At 38.1% G+C, this 17,052-nt stretch overlaps 1 protein-coding gene across 1 annotated transcript; it reads right to left on the bottom strand.

The window, feature by feature from the left end:
- Positions 1-677: 677 nt before the first annotated feature.
- Positions 678-14,220, bottom strand: npepl1 (aminopeptidase like 1). The gene is made up of 12 exons (XM_083971842.1): positions 14,040-14,220; positions 11,281-11,466; positions 9,567-9,737; positions 8,872-8,961; positions 8,694-8,775; positions 8,105-8,247; positions 7,000-7,077; positions 6,778-6,878; positions 5,780-5,903; positions 5,488-5,664; positions 4,218-4,328; positions 678-1,678 (listed from the first exon to the last, which is right to left on the bottom strand). The coding sequence occupies exons 1-12, from the start codon at positions 14,187-14,189 to the stop codon at positions 1,520-1,522; spliced, it is 1,572 nt and encodes a 523-aa protein (XP_083827968.1). The 5' UTR covers positions 14,190-14,220; the 3' UTR covers positions 678-1,519.
- Positions 14,221-17,052: the final 2,832 nt, after the last annotated feature.

The raw sequence follows: 17,052 nt of genomic DNA on the forward strand, positions 1-17,052 counted from the left end.
ATAAAAAGAGAAAAAAGAATATATTTATCTATAAAGAGAGAGAAAAAAGAATATATTTATCTTTAAAAAGAGAAAAAAAGAATATATTTATCTATAAAAAGAGAAAAAAGAATATGTTTATCTATAAAGAGAGAAAAAATAATATATGTATCTATAAAAAGAGAAAAAAAAGAATATATTTATCTTTAATGAGAGCAAAAAAAGAATATATTTACCTATAAAAGGAGAAAAAAAGAATATATTTATCTATAAAGAGAGAAAAAAAGGAATATTTATCTTAAAAGAGAGAAAAAAAAACTGTATTTATCATGATGGTAGCGGGAACTGAGGCACTCAGAGTAGGAGAGTGTTTTTAAAAAGCCGTCATTGCAGCATGGCCAAACAAATTAAATCTTGGCCATGGTGCAATAAAGGCTTTTCTAACTACATTTAAGTCTAGGCTTAAGACCTTCCTTTATGACAGGGCTTTTAGTTAGGGCTGGTTCAGGTAGCTCTGAACCATTTTATACCTACGCTGCTATAGACTTAGACTGCTGAGGGACACATCTGATGGAGCCCTCTCCTCTCCTCTCACATTTTGAACTGTCATTATCATTATCTGTTTTCACCACATTATATTTTGTATTTTTTCTCTACGTAGAGTTTTGTTGTATTTTTATTTTAAATGAAGACAGAGGTCAGATGGCACTGCCTTTATTGAAGGAGAACATGATTGTCACAAGGGTGGAAAAACATCAATTGCGCCAGAATCTGTTCAATACTTACAGTTTGACATCTTGTATGTGTGTTTTTGTGTGTTTATTCTGTGCTGACAAACATGTAGTGGTGTTCGTCGTCATGACTACATTTTAACACTACTGTGAATCTGCAGTGAGCACCCGGTCCTCAGTTTGGTCCAGAGATCACATACATGGCCCAACTTCTCACAGGATGATGAATACAAAGTGCAGTGGTTACCAAAAGAAAAAGAAATGCTTAGCTTTATGATTCAGATCCAGTATTTATCACAATGTGTTACACAACATGTTTGATTTGCATAAATTTAACACACAACAGGGATTTAGGAGGCGGATGCTTCAAAAATAAACAGGGTTAATGTTTCAGGAGGTAAAACATGAACTACAAAGACTCACTGCTGAGTGAAAGAATGAAAACTAATTGGCCAGTTGTGAATCAGTCGTGGAAAGAAAAGAAACCACCTGCTTTTTTCTTTTTCCTTCTAGATTTTATAATAATCAACATGTTTCTGAGGTGATCGGTGCGTTAAAACACCAAAGACAGAAGGACAAATGAGGGCCAGTGTTTTATCATCTTCACACACACATAACACGTCTGCTTTAACAATAATAACAATGATTATCCATTTTTATTCAGCGTGTGACATCTCATCAATCAAACACAGGAAGTCGAATCACAGCTTTAAACGTTTTATCTCTAACCTTACGAGCACTTTGCTTCAACAGTTTGGGTATCTGTGTGTGTGTGTCGGCAGCGGAGCAGTCGGGGAGTAAAATCCTCTCTACACCAGTCTTCGTCTTTTGCAGTCGCGCTCCATCTGGTCTTCAGACGCGTTCTTGGCGGCGCCCAGAGGAGACACCTGGTTCAACATGGAGTCATCCGACGCCTGACCGAACAGAGCCATGAGCATGGCCACGCCGAAGCCGGTGGCTCGCTCCCCCTGCACGGATTAAACAGAAAACACAAGGCTCAGGTCACAGTATCACAGCGTCAGGGCTGGAAATCGACCCTGGAATTAACTTTTACTCCTAGGTATCGAGTAATCTTAGCTCTCTCTCTCTCTCTTTTTACTCTTTTGTACTTTCTCTTTTACAGTTTTTCTCGATTGCTAAGACACATTTCTTGAAAGCTTCTCTCCTTTTCTCTAAACTGTGAACACAAACCCCAATTTTTAAAGCTACATTCACAAAACCTGAGACTCTTCTTGCAAAACCAAACTTTCACATCAAAACAGTTCAATCTGTGCTCAAAACTGAACTATGTTGTCAAATCGTGCCCCGAGTCAATCAAAATTAAAAACACTACTGAGCAGTCACTAAACACTACATAGACAAATAGAAAACACAATGCTCAGGACATGAAGCTGTAGAAATAAATGTTTATCGTTCACTGTAGCTAAATGCATGTTGCAAAACAAAAAACCTGTGCATTTAGCACTTCTCTCCTTCCCTTTCTTTCACCCTCCTCCCTCCCCACATCCATTTCATCCCCTTTTCCTTCCTTCTTTTTTCTTCCCAGTTCATCCCTCCCTCCCTCATCCTCTCTTCCTTCACCCTGTTGTCTCTCATCTTCTCCCTCCATAAATGCATGTTGCAAAACAAAAAACCTGTGCATTTAGCACTTGTACATAGTACTGTGTAAAAAGAAAAGTACAAAAAAGAAGAAATCCTGTGCATTTTACACGTAGCACTTCTACGGTACAAAAACAAACAGAAATCTTGTGCATTTAGCACTTGTATACAGTAAGCCTACGTAAAAATAAAGTTCAAAAATATACAAATGAGAAGTGCATAACTCAGCCACAGCATCATTTCTCTGTACTGGATCAGGCCACAGGACTTCATCCTGAACTGGCTTATATAGTATATATGTGCCCTCACATCATTGGACACAAGTGTGATCAATTTTGAGTTGTTGTGTTCAACCGGTGAAACTTGTGCTTTAGTTGTGTTTGACTTTTGCCTCCTGTGCTCAGCATTATGCAACACAGGTGCATCACAATGAAAATGTGTTGGTAAGTTGTGTCTAAACAGGTGAAAAGTGCTGATGGTTTTGCCAAAAGAGTGACTGATTCAGTCAGTGGGTTCAGGCAACTGAGAATTTGGTTCAGACAACAGGGTTTAGTGTTTTAGCGATTGAGGAAAAACTGTATTCTAAATTTGTTTTAAATTGAGTTCTTATTATTCCTTGTATTCAGGGTTCCTACGAAAGTATGGAAAAGTCACATGTTACAGTTGTGAAACTCTAGTCACATGTAACGTGTGTTTAATAAAAGGTCTAAGTTTCACTGTTGTTCCTCTTCATCAGCAAAAGGAACGAATCAGCATCATCATGTCATAGAGATTAATGAGTAAACCTTTTGTCCTGCACTTTTAACCTTCACGCAGGAACATTTTTTTTTTTATAAACTCAGTTAAAGCTGTAACAAACCCTGTAACAGGCTTCATTGTGCTGTTGCTGCCAACTTCCTGAACAAAATCTGCTGATCTGAGCTTCTTCTTTCTGGAAACTGAGTCACTGGTTTCAGATCAGAACGACGCAGTTTATAAATAAAAAATAACTGAAGAACGTTTTGCTGAACAATTGTTAACAGACATTTACATTCAGTTAATTACATTGGCTCCCAGTCAGCTACAGAATAGATTTTAAAGTTCTGCTACTGGTTTACAAATCACTGAATGGTTTAGGTCCAGAATACATGAATGACATGTTAGTAGAGTATAAACCCAGTAGAGCTCTGAGATCTACTGACTCAGGTCAGATAGTGGAGCTCAGAGTTCAGACCAGACATGGTGAAGCAGCATTTAGCTGTTATGCTGCACACAAGTGGAACAAACTACCAGCAGAACTGAGATCAGCCCCAACTGTAAGCACTTTTAAATCCAGGTTAAAAACATTTCTCTTTTCACGTGCTTATACCTGAGCTCTTTTTAAGAACTTAAACCTTTATCTATTTTATTTTACTTTTATTTGCTCTTGCTTTTAACTCTGTTTTTTGTGTTTGTTTTTATTCTGTTTTATGAACTTTATCTATTTTCTTTTATTTTTACTTTTATTTGCTCTTGCTTTTAACTCTGTTTTTAGTGTTTGTTTGTTTTTATTCTGTTTTATGCTTCTCTTTTTTTTTATGTTTTGTCTTTATGTAAAGCACATTGAGTTGCCTTGGTATGAAATGCGCTATATAAATAAAGATGCCTTGCCTTGCCTTCAGAGATTAACAAATGTGGATTATCAGATATATTTATGTGCACATGGTCTGAACTTGTTTCGTTTCTGAGGCTGAAGTCTGATTTGTAATAAAACTTCAGTAAAGTGGTTTTTGCCGAGCCAACATCTGCATTCGCCCAATAAACTGCCACTTGGAGCAGGTTTCCTTCCTCATCACCTGATCTGATTTGCTCCAGGACAAAGATCACGAGTGTATTAAACTAAACTAAAGTGTCTGTGAGCTCGTTCCTCGTCAGACTACAGTTACTCACAGCGTGGACGGGGGAGGCGATGTCCACGTGGACCCAGACCCCGGGCCAGTCGAAGCCCAGGTGGGAGCCGATGAAGAGGCCGGCGCAGGAGCTCTGGGCGTTCTCTCTGTCCTGTCACCACATCAGAAAGACAAGACAAGACAAACGTTTAGGGAATAAAATTATAAAATATATACTTTTTCTACTATAAATACTGTGTTGATGATCAGTGACTAAGCAAAGACAAACCTCACCACAGAAAAGATGCATCAGCTGAAGCTAAAACGAGAGATTAGTAACTACGGATGGAAACTAGAGGTTGTGCTGAATCCTCCAAATGTGTTTTTACGACAATCCTGTGTTGTAGGTTCATTAATATGCACAGTCCCATTCAAATAAAATAAATAAAATAAAGAATAATGACTAATGAATAATACAGGCACCCAGCTACGTTGCTTTAACTGTGGATAATGAGACGGTTTGGGAGGATTTCATCACTCGCCAAGTTTTTTTTTTAATTCTTATTTCTCATTCATATCATTGTTGTATCTTATATATTTATCGTATGAACTGATATTTCTGTGACTTTCTTTTTCCTAATTGTAAGCATAGATATTACTAAGTTGAAATTTGTCTGTCTGTGACTACAGTTCTGTGCTGAGGCCTATAATAATAATAATATAATAATCAAAATAAATTGTATTTATAGAGTGCTTTTCACCTGAAGAACAAGCCTCAAAGTGCTTACAATAAAGTTAGAATTAAAATAGAAAATAAAAATAAAATATAAATAAAAATAAAGTTAAATTAGCAAAATGAAAAAAAAAGCACGAGGACATAATAAAATCCAACACACTGTGCAGGTGATATCACAGATGCAGGTTTATCAGGTTCATCAAAGCCTTCATCGTGTATTTATTGATTCTTTAAAACGCTGTCATGTCAGATTTTCTTGTTAAAAAGCGTCTGGTTTTCACAGATCTGTATTTTATTTAAAGATTTGTCTACCACTGGAACTCAGAAACACTACTCCGCTTCCAAACTTCAAATCCAAACTCTAAATCAACCTGTTTAAAACGGCCTTTTCCCTATGATTTCATTTGCACTGTGTAATTTTAACCTGATTTTTATTTTTTATTTTCATCACCATCATTTTGTTTACTCCCAATTGTTATTACTGTTTGTGTTGCGGTGTGTTTAACCAATGTACGGTGTCTTTGAGTGTCCAGAAAGGCGCCTATAAATAAAATGTATTATTATTATTATTATTATAGTATTTTTAATGACTTACTGCCACAGAGTTCTTCATGTCGGCCATGGCGGAGGTGAACTCGCTGAAGTGCAGCTCGGGGCAGTAAACCAGAGGATGAGCCAGATCTCCGCTGCTGCGGCCGGCGCGGACGCAGGCGACCTCCCACTGCTCGCTGTTGGTCATCACGGCGGCGTGGAACTTCCCCGTGGAGATGCCCTGTAACCACGGCAACAACACAACACAACACAAGAGTTCCCATCAGGCTCATTAACGTCTAAAAACAAACTTCCCTTTTTACGTAAAAGCCGTAACAACAGCAACAGTCTCTCACCTGAGCGCCGGTCAGAGTGGCCATGTCCAGGATGATGTCAGCCGACAGGTCTTTGCTGGCGTACACGACGCCGTCCGCCAGAACCAGCCGGCCCTCTGCATCCGTGTTGTTGATCTCCACCGTCCTGCATCACACACACACACACAAATAAGTTTAACACAACAGTCCATCTGCATTCCTGCTGATTTGCACCACGACAAAACAAAGGACAAACATTGGCCCCTTCAATTTAGCCAACAATGCCCCCAAAATCCACACTCCTTATGTTTTCAAAACAAATACATATTTATACTTGTACATTATTATTAGGGCTGTCAGGCGATTAAAAAAGAAAATCGAATTAATTACAGGATTTGTAATTAATTAATCTAATTAATCGCATTTTAATCTCATATCTGCTAAAGTTACCCAAATAAAGAATTTGAATTCTAGGACATTACAAAATTGTATTGCGTGACTACTCAATTGAATACACTAAGAAGAGAAGATTTGAAATCCACATTTTTATTGGTGAAGTGCGTTTCATAAATGAAATAAAGAAAAAATAAACTGGTCAAGCACATCCACCACAGCGCCCTGGACTCAAACTGATTATTTGTTAAGTCAGGGCAGCTGAAGCTCAGAGAGTTGACTGAATTGGGAACGCTGTTGATTTTATACAAAGCAAATTTTTTTTTTTACTTTTACCCATCAAATGGCAAAGACCAAGTTAAAACAAATGTGTATTTCTGTGACAGTCGAAGAGAAAAGTTGTTTTTCAGTTTAAGAGAATAGATAAGAAAAAGGTGGGGAATTTATATAGAAACATGTTGTGATGGAAGGTTTTCTACTGGTTGTGGATTTCATTTGTTATTTGTCTTTGTATATTGTCGGCTGTAAACTGGCATTTCATCTGATGGAAGTGTTCTTTTGTTTTAAGAAAGGAGCAGGTTTTAGCAGTTAAAACTAATAATAAATGAAATGAAATGAAATAAAAACCACATGAGGTTCAGTCTCACTTTCCAGAGTAGAGAGTGTGGATGTCGTCGGGTCGTGTGGCCGTGGGTCCGACCGAGTTCTCTGCCAGGCAGAAAACAGCGTGGAGGTTGTCCTTAAAGCCCTGAACGACACAAAGAGGAAAAAGGAGTCTGAGTAAATAATGAAACAATAAAAGCTGCAGAGCGACAGAGGTTAGACTCAGAGCTGTGGCTGCTGAGGGATAATCCATGAGGTCACCTCACCTGTTTAATGGTGGCTCTGAAAGCTCCCAGAATAGCTGCAGCTCCACCACAGTCTCTCTTCATCCCCGGCATTGTAGTCTACACAACAAACACAAAAACAAAAGCATGAGATGAAGCCGCTTCGTCTGATTCTCATTTTGTTTTACACCTCTACTCTACATGCATTTGAGCACAACAAGTGAAAACTTATAGAAGAGCTCCACAGAGTTGGTTTGTGAAGCTTCCACCTGCAGAACAAGCACTCACCTTTACACATGACACAATAAAAACAACAAAAAACTGGTGCATGCAGCTGGAACTACAAGCAAAAGGGATTAAACTGAGAATCAGCTTAAAGCTCAGAGCGACAGGTCAGTCAGAGGTGGAGGATCACAAAGGTCAGAGTCGGCATCCAAATACATGAAAATACAGATTCAGGGTTCACACTCTTTTCTTGAAATCATTTTCCAGAAGTCTTCTTGTAACTTATTTTATACATTTAACCAGTTTGTTTCTCTGTTTCTTCCTCTCTCAGCCCCAGAAGTCTGATTTAAAGATGTGCAGTCTTATCTGTGGCTCTGACTCGTCTATGAAATAATCTCTGAAATGCTTAGAAATTATGACTAATTTATCACAGAACAACGCATAAAGTGAAAAGTGAAAAGTTCCCATGACTGGAATAAACTGGTCAACCACTTTCCAGGTTTTCCAGGACGCGTGGGAACCCTGTGTTTAATGAAGAAAACAGTTTCCCGCACACTGTCCTTCGACTGGCAAAAAACTTGAAGAAAGTTTAAAGTTTGTTTGTTTTTTTATTAAAGTTTTTTGCAAATCGAAGGACAGTGCGCGGGAAACTTTTTTTTTTCCTTTACATGGACTTCCTGCTCCCACGCACCTGTCCACAAAGGCTTTTCCAGGTGTGCATCTGTCTCCACACTTTTTAACCCTGAGTTTAATAACATTTATTCTAGTATGTTGTGATTTACAGACAAAATGCAGAGTTCAGTTTAAAGCTCTGTAGGATGGACGGCAGACGAGTGTGAATATCTTTGGCTTTCTTGGACTCACTGGATGACGATGACACATACATTCATGTTTTAACTTTCCTGAAGAAAAGTCAGAATACCTTTCCCTTGATGCTGAGTCCACCGGTGTCGTACACGATGCCCTTGCCCACCCAGGCGATAGTCTGGGTCGCACCATCGGGTGTGTGGCTCAGCACGGCTAAAGCAGGAGGATGCTCCGCTGCTTTTCCAACTCCATAGATACCTGAGACGGGACAGAGGAAGAAACATTTAAAAAAACAGACTTAATAATCCTGATTCCCAGTTCTCAGGATGAGGATTTCAGACTGAACATGCTTTACACAGAGAGATTTAGGTAAAATGACACAAATTACAGAGACTGCAGACTGCATGAATGTGATGAAAATAAAGTTGTGGTTCATTGTATTTGTACATTTTTCTTTGCAAAAAAATAATTCCAAGTATAAACACGTGTTTGGTAAATAAATCTTACTGGGAAACGTGCTGCGTTTTGTTTATTTCCTTAGAAAACAAGTATTACTTTCAGTAACTTTTCATCATTTCTCAACTGAGGAGTAAAATAGAAGTAGTCTAGGAACTAACTTTGATGAATTCTCTTCTATTTTCTCTAAAGAAACAGTTTTTGTTTAGTTTTCTCTTTTAATTCCATCAACAGAAATGTGTCCAGACCTCCAAAGCCTCGTTGTTTCAGTTCCTCTCCTCGGATGATGACAGGAGTGATTCCGAGTTCAGTTCCCACAGCCTTGATCTCCTACAAACAGGAATTAAATGTGTTTAACAGGTATTTATTATTATTATTATTACTACAGCTGCTGCTGTGTGTCCTGTAGTGATTTATTCCACTTACGTCTAAGAAGTGATCCGTGTTCATCTCGTTGCACGGTGTGTCCACGATGCGAGCTGCCAGACGCACGCCGTCAGCAGCGTTAGACAGGCACTGAACACAGAGAAACAAAAACAAAGGTAGAGGGTTGTGGATTTGATCTGTTTTGTTCAGTTAATCAATCAATAATCAATCAATCTTTATTTGTAGAGCATTTTTCATACAGGAAGCAGCTCAATGTGCTTTACATAATAAAAAATAGTAAAAACAGGAGTTAAAAACACTGAGGAAACGCCATCTACACTTGACAATTTGTACTTTGCAGTGGGGAAAAAGCCAGAGAGGATAAAAACTAACATATAATAGGTAAATATATATGTATGTATATATATATATATATATATATATATATATATATATATATATATATATATATATATATATATATATATATATATATATATATATATATATATATATATATATATATATATAAAATATTTATGTGTAATATATAAATAATTTAAAAGAATAAAAATAGAGAGACACCGCATAAAATTAAAGTTTATCTCTACTAAAACAATATGAACAATTAAAACAATAAACCGTGCAAGAAATTATTATAATAAAATAATTCAGTTTAACGCCAGATTAAAAAGGTTTTGTCTTCATTCTGCTTGTTGTGTAAACCTGAATTGAAATCAAACTGTGCTCAGTACCTCCAGTTCTGCGGCGACCAGACCGTTGCTGTCCTGGCCGATGATCACAAACTCCACGGTGACGTGTTTCTTCTCGGCGCGGCGCAGCGACGTGGAGCGGCGCGAGAAGATGGGGAACGCCCTGGAGATGGCACAGGAGGAGGCAAACACATCCGAGCGCTCACACACCATCTGCAGAGAGAGAAAGAGTTAACACACACACACACACTCTTTCCTTAAAATCATCTTCCAGGACTTTTCCAGCTGCTTCAGTCTGACAGACATTAGTTATCACAACAAACACAAAACACATCCCCCGTCACATTCATCCTGTAGAGAAGAGTTCTTCTCCACTGTTGCACTTTATGTTGTGTGTTTAATACGAGACGGTGGGCTGGGCCCTCTGGCGTTAAGACGGGACTGGCTTTGGCTTTTATTTTTCTATAAAAGCTTTAATGGACTCTATGCACAGCTCCACTACTTCCTGAACTTAAGCCAGCTCCTTTATTTCCTGTCTTTCATTATTGGACAAACTGATTAATCCAGGTGTGTCTGAGTAGTCACAATGGTCAAAAGACAGGAAATAAAGGAGCAGCATTAAGTTCAGGAAGTAGTGGAGCTGTGCATAGAGCCCATTGAAAAATGCCATCATATATAATGAACCCATATCATATTTTCAACTCACTCAGGTAACTGGTTGACACTCAAAACTCCACAGACAAACACCTCATTTGAAAGAACTGCTTTTATTTTTTCTGCAGCATCCACCTGGAATCATTTACTAACTAACATAAAAACTACACACACTTGTGTCTCTGGGTTTAAAACTATGATAACTCCTCTGTCTATGGATGTAACTGTTTTTAGATAGATAGATAGATAGATAGATAGAACGATAGAACGATAGAACGATAGATAGATAGATAGATAGATAGATAGATAGATAGATAGATAGATAGATAGATAGATAGATAGATAGAACGATAGATAGATAGATAGATAGATAGATAGATAGATAGATAGAACGATAGATAGAACGATAGATAGATAGATAGATAGAACGATAGATAGATAGAACGATAGATAGAACGATAGATAGAACGATAGATAGAACGATAGATAGAACGATAGATAGATAGATAGATAGATAGATAGATAGATAGATAGAACGATAGATAGAACGATAGATAGATAGATAGATAGATAGAACGATAGATAGATAGAACGATAGATAGAACGATAGATAGAACGATAGATAGAACGATAGATAGATAGAACGATAGATAGAACGATAGAACGATAGATAGAACGATAGATAGATAGATAGAACGATAGATAGATAGATAGATAGATAGATAGATAGATAGATAGATAGATAGATAGATAGAACGATAGATAGAATGATAGATAGATAGAACGATAGATAGAACGATAGAACGATAGATAGAACGATAGATAGAACGATAGATAGAACGATAGATAGATAGATAGATAGATAGATAGATAGAACGATAGAACGATAGAACGATAGAACGATAGAACGATAGAACGATAGAACGATAGATAGATAGATAGAACGATAGATAGATAGATAGAACGATAGATAGATAGATAGATAGATAGATAGATAGATAGATAGATAGATAGATAGATAGATAGATAGATAGATAGATAGATAGATAGATAGATAGAACGATAGATAGATAGAACGATAGATAGAACGATAGATACTGACCACGATGCAGCGGTTGTTGCCCCCGGGCAGACAGGAGCGCACCAGACGGGACAGGAAGTGGGCAGAAGACGGGCTGTTGTGGCGGCTGACGCGGGACGGTAGCGCCGCCACCGTGGCCTGGTTCAGGTACAGGGGGCAGTTGTCGGTCGGGTTCGGGTTCAGAGCGCCCAGAGCCGCCTGCCATGTCTGAGGGGACACACACACACACACACACACACACACACACACACACACACACACACACACACACACACACACACACACACACACACACACACACACCAGGTTCATCATAAAGACACGACAGATTCACTCTAACACCAACACTGGCTGCTGCTGTTGATTTTAGATTTTAGATTTACTTTGTTCCTTTTACTTGTGTATTTTTTTCTGCAATTTGATAATTTACAGTGCTGGTAGAGACGAAAACTCCGCCTATAGTTAATCAGATATCATGTCATACAAAAAAGAAAACAGAAATATTTATATTTAAGGCCATATCAAGAAGGAATTTGAATTTGTATTTTTTTTAAATTATAATTATAAAGTGTGATTGAAGTTTCCAGACAGAATAACAATGACCACCTTCAATATTTAGAATATTCAGTTAAACACTTGTGAGTTTTGTGCGGATCAGGGCAGATGTTCTTTCCTCTCACAGCCCCACACTAACTTTTTTTTTTTTGTACAAGAAGCACAGTGGCGCCTAACTTTAAAGTTTTAGGAGTGTAAGTAGAAAATTTGGAGTCGCCGTCGTACACTGTAAATCAACTTGGAAAGCAAATATTCACTTTTCCTGACACCTATAACGACGGATTACAGCTTCTTTGAGTCGCCACTTTCACAGTGGAAATAAAAATAAAAAAAGCAAGTGCAACTGCTCTGGATCTGAATGTGTTTGTGCAATGTGCATACAGCATTATGTGTCTTTTTTATGTACTAGACTTTCTCATTGTATCACCAGTCTCTTGCACAGTGCACAGTCATATTCAGATATTCAGCAGTGGTAGTAACGATCATATAAGTCTAATGATTGTCAGAGACACTGAGCAGCTCTGTTCATGTTCATGAACTTTCTTTGACCTCACAGACTTAAACTCTGTGTTAAGTGTCTCCTTATCTGCAGCCTGTCACCGTTACACAACCTCCTCTCAGGACTTTGCACGACAAGACACAAGAGACAACACTGAGTCTACTTTTAGGTTTTTAATTTGATAACCCCTTGTATTTATTTTAATGAAATTTAGAAATTGCGTATTTTATTCTGCTACTTTTTCCACTGTGTGTCTTTTATTATTGTTTTGCAAATGTCTGTTTCTTGTCTTATGTGTTATTGCAGGTATTTTAGGCTGCATTAGAAAAAAGATTTACTACTACGACTACTACTACTACTACTATTACTACAGAAGCTGCTTAAGGAAACCGTGAGAGCACCAGGAGAGTATTATTTTAGTCTCTAACACACACACGTAAACACCAGGAGAGACATGATCTCAGGCTACAAACTTCTCCTCCCTGCTCTCATGAGTCAACACTGTGTTTACACATATTTATACTGGTAAAGTGACCAGCTGCTGCATTAGATTATCACACAATTTTAAATTAACCCTTCACTGTTTCAGGAGTAATTCAATCCAATCACCAATGGGCTCTTTGCACAGCTCCACTACTTCCTGAACTTAATGCTGCTCCTTCATTTCCTGTCTTACCTGGATTAATCAGGTTGTCCAATAATGTAAAACAGGAAATGAAGGAGCAGCATTAGGTTCAGGAAGTAGTGGCGCTGTGCAAAGAGCCCATTCACTTATTGAGCACTTTAACTTCATCCATGGTGGACCAAAGTGCTGCACAGAATAATAAATAAAAAGCATCAGAAATAAAAGACAAAATCGTTCACATAGGGCATAAAATTACATATAAAACAAATTAAAAGACATTTAGGGCTGCAATTAATGATTATTATTATTATTTTCATTATTGATTAATCTGTTGATGATTTAAACAATTAATTGATTAGTTGTTTGGTCAATAAAATGTTGTCAGACCACAATCCTCAAATAAATCTATATTCAGTTTATTGTCATGAAGGAACAAAGGAACCAGAGATATTCATATTTAAGAAGCTGAAATCAGAGAATTTGGGCTTTTTTATGCTTCAAAACTACCAAAAACCTATTATTCGATTATCAAAACAGTTAATTTATTTAACAATTGATTTAATAATTGACTATTGATTCATTGTTGCAGCTCTAACGCAAGACATAGCCAGTATGGGTAAAAAAATAAAAAAAAAAATCAATAAAAACGCTAAAAGAATAATTGAAAGTTCCTAGTGTGACATAACTACATAATAAACTGCTGAATGAAGCAAAGAATCAAAACCTAGACTATTTAAAGCCATGTGCTTCTCTATAAAATATGTGTTTTATTTATTTAATGTGGGTCATTGCTGGAGTTGTAACCTGATAACGGATGTGACTGACTGATCTCTGACAAGAAAGAAAAGCACCGTTAGCATCCCCATTATAATATTAACTGTTCGTATTCTATATAAAACATAATTATTCAGACACCACGTTTAAGTTAGTATTATTACAGCTGCAGCTACTAAAGAATAGATATTAAAGCTCGGTTGTTGTTGAATTAACGAGCAGCAGCGTTATTAGTCTGTCTAAACCCGGTGTTAGCCCGGAGCTAGCTTTAGCATCAGCCGTTGAAGCTCTGTGTGTGTTTTAATCGTGTTTCTACTGTTTTTCTACCTCTTTAGTGACGACCGGCTGCAGCTTCCCCTTGAGCTGGCTCCAGCTGGCCGCCTGCAGGTTGTTGAGCTGGCCCAGGATCAGCACCGGCCGGCTCTGGGGCTCCGAGTCTCCGGCGGAAGACTTGAACTCCAGAACCACGTTCGCCATCTTTTTACTAGTGACTCGCTGAACAGACAGACAGTCAAATCAGTCAGTCAGTTAGTTAGCTACCAGCTACCAGCTAACAGCTAATAGCTATCAGCTATCAGCTAACAGCTATCAGCTATCAGCTATCAGTTATCAGCTATATCTATGACAGCTATCAGCTAACAGCTACCAGCTCTGGCCGTGGAAGAGGAGGAGGGACAGGCCGCTGCTGCCGCTCTCTGGGACTCGAACCGGCGACGGCAGCCGGGAGGGACAAAAGCGATTCGGCTTCTTATGCTGCTTCTTCTGCTTCTTCATCGTCGTATGGTTGACAACTTTTGGCTGCATTCTGCCACCTTCTGGACTGGAGAGTGGATCTTACTCCCTGATTCCCTTCAAAACACTTTATTTTCTTTATAGATAGATAGATAGATAGATAGATAGATAGATAGATAGATAGATAGATAGATAGATAGATAGATAGATAATTTCCCAGCTTGGGATCAATAAAGTAGCCTATAGATAGACAGACAGACAGGCAGACAGACAGACAGACAGACAGATAGATAGACAGATAGATAGACAGACAGACAGACAGACAGACAGACAGACAGATAGACAGATAGATAGATAGATAGATAGATAGATAGATAATTTCCCAGCTTGGGATCAATAAAGTATAGATAGATAGATAGATAGATAGATAGATAGATAGATAGATAGATAGATAGATAGATAGATAGATAGATTGATAGATAGATAGATAGATATCTTACATCAGGCTTTTGAAAAGATTCCAGTTGTGTGATGTCATTGGAAGTGACTTTTAAACTGTGTAATCTCCAGCTGTGTCCAGCTGTGGTTAATCCTCTGGTCCTGGATCAGGTGGTCTGGAGCTGGGCCCAGAGTAAAGGTGCATGGAGTAGTGGTGAAAACAAAACAGAATTTATAGCTAGATGTGTGTGTAGCCTAAATAAAAAACAGTCATGTAAAAATTCTACATGGAAACCATTAGAAATTTGGAACAATTTTATTTATTGGCATGTAGCGGTATCTAACCCATAAAAAAATCTGTATGTTTATGTAAAATTTGATAATATTGATACATAAATACCCATCTAATAGCCTGTATATGTTAATACAATAGCCTATGTGGGCTCACTTCCCAGAATATATGTCAACATTAATATCATATGGACATTTGTGTATTGAATGACATGTTATTTATTTAATGTGTGTTCTTGTGTGATCTCATGTGGTATTTTATGTGGTGAAGCCAAAGACAAATTTCCACATTGTGGACAATAAAGATATAGAATTTAATTTAATTTAATTAAAAAAGAAAAAAAACGAAAAGACAAAAACATCCAGTGTATAGAATATAGAAAAACATAGGCCTAGGCTTTTCTTTTAACATATTTAGCCTACCTATTTTAAAATATTTTAACTGGCAACATATTACAAAAGAATCTCGCCATATGACGTTATAATTGATATTTCAGTATATTCTTGCTTGTTTATGTTATAAACTTATGTCATCATCATCATCATAACAGCCAGAGGGTGTTCATCTATAGATGACATCACTCTGGATCAGAGACATAATCTCACTCACATACATTTCTGTGTGATTTATCACCACATTATCTGTAATATATATATATATATATTTATGTGCAGAAACCAAGTGGTTGAGTGAATCGTCCTCTCCAGAAACACTCAGGACAACCACAACACATTTGTGGTTCAGTTCTGACATCTACCTACTCTCGCGAGATCTCGTTCTCTAGTAAATGATCCCGCTAAAATCTCGTGAGACATTCAGCGGAGGAGGACTCCTGAGCTAAGGTAAGTGAGGACACTGCACCTCCATCAACCTCCCATAATAATAATAATATTATTAATCTCCATCATCATCATCTCCATGTCGGTGCTGAGGACCGGGTGTGTGTGTGATGTGTGACCGGGGAAGGTGTTGCATCCTCGGCGTGGTTCTGTCCAGGGGGCCGCGGCGGTGGGAATGGGATGCTGCTGCCTGGATGAATGGGTATGGGGCGGATCGGGGGGGTGGAGGTGGTGGAGGATGGAGGGGGGGTCTCATCTCATGGACTCGGTGATCAGAGCAGAAATAGACCGAAGGAGGATCAGTTTGTTCAGGGAATAGGAGCACACTGGCACGGCACGGCACGGCCCTGCTGCAGCCGGAAAACACCACGGTGAGCCGGTGTGTGTGTGTGTGTGTGTGTGTGTGTGTGTGTGTGTGTGTGTGTGTGTGTGTTCAGCACCATGGACAGTGCCCATCAGTCTTCTATAGTGTTGTAGTCAAGACCAAGACCATCACTGTATCCAGTCCCAGTCCTCATAATAATAATCACGTGTCTTGATATTTACATTATTCCTCCTCAGCTAAAAAGAAAAGATGATTTGATCTAAAATCTAAACCATATTTAATGTAAACAAAGTAAAGTTTGGATTGAACAGAAGAACACAGCACAGAACCTGCTGAAGTCTCCTCCCACTGTTGTCATGGTGACACCAAGTTGTTCAGATGGTTTAACACAAGCAGATACTTTAGTAGCTACAACTATTTGAATTATCTAGAACTTATTGAATTAAATCACAGAAACCAAAGTGAGACAGTGACACAGAGACATTTGTGGTTAAAATAAACATTTCTGTCGTTATGTCAGATCTGTTGTCCCTGGTCACAGTGTTACAAAGACTCAAATCAATCAATAATCAAAAGGCTACAATTAATTTAATGCTCTATCAGTCTTCTACTGGGGTCTACTCTCTGTTTTAGCTTCTACTGGTCACTTTATTTCAGAAACTGTGTAAATGTGGTCACAGGATTCAGCTCATAACACATTAGCTAATCAATAAT

The sequence above is a fragment of the Trachurus trachurus genome (genome assembly GCF_905171665.1).
Source record: "Trachurus trachurus genome assembly, chromosome: 5".
In the NCBI taxonomy this organism is placed as follows: Eukaryota; Metazoa; Chordata; class Actinopteri; order Carangiformes; family Carangidae; genus Trachurus; species Trachurus trachurus.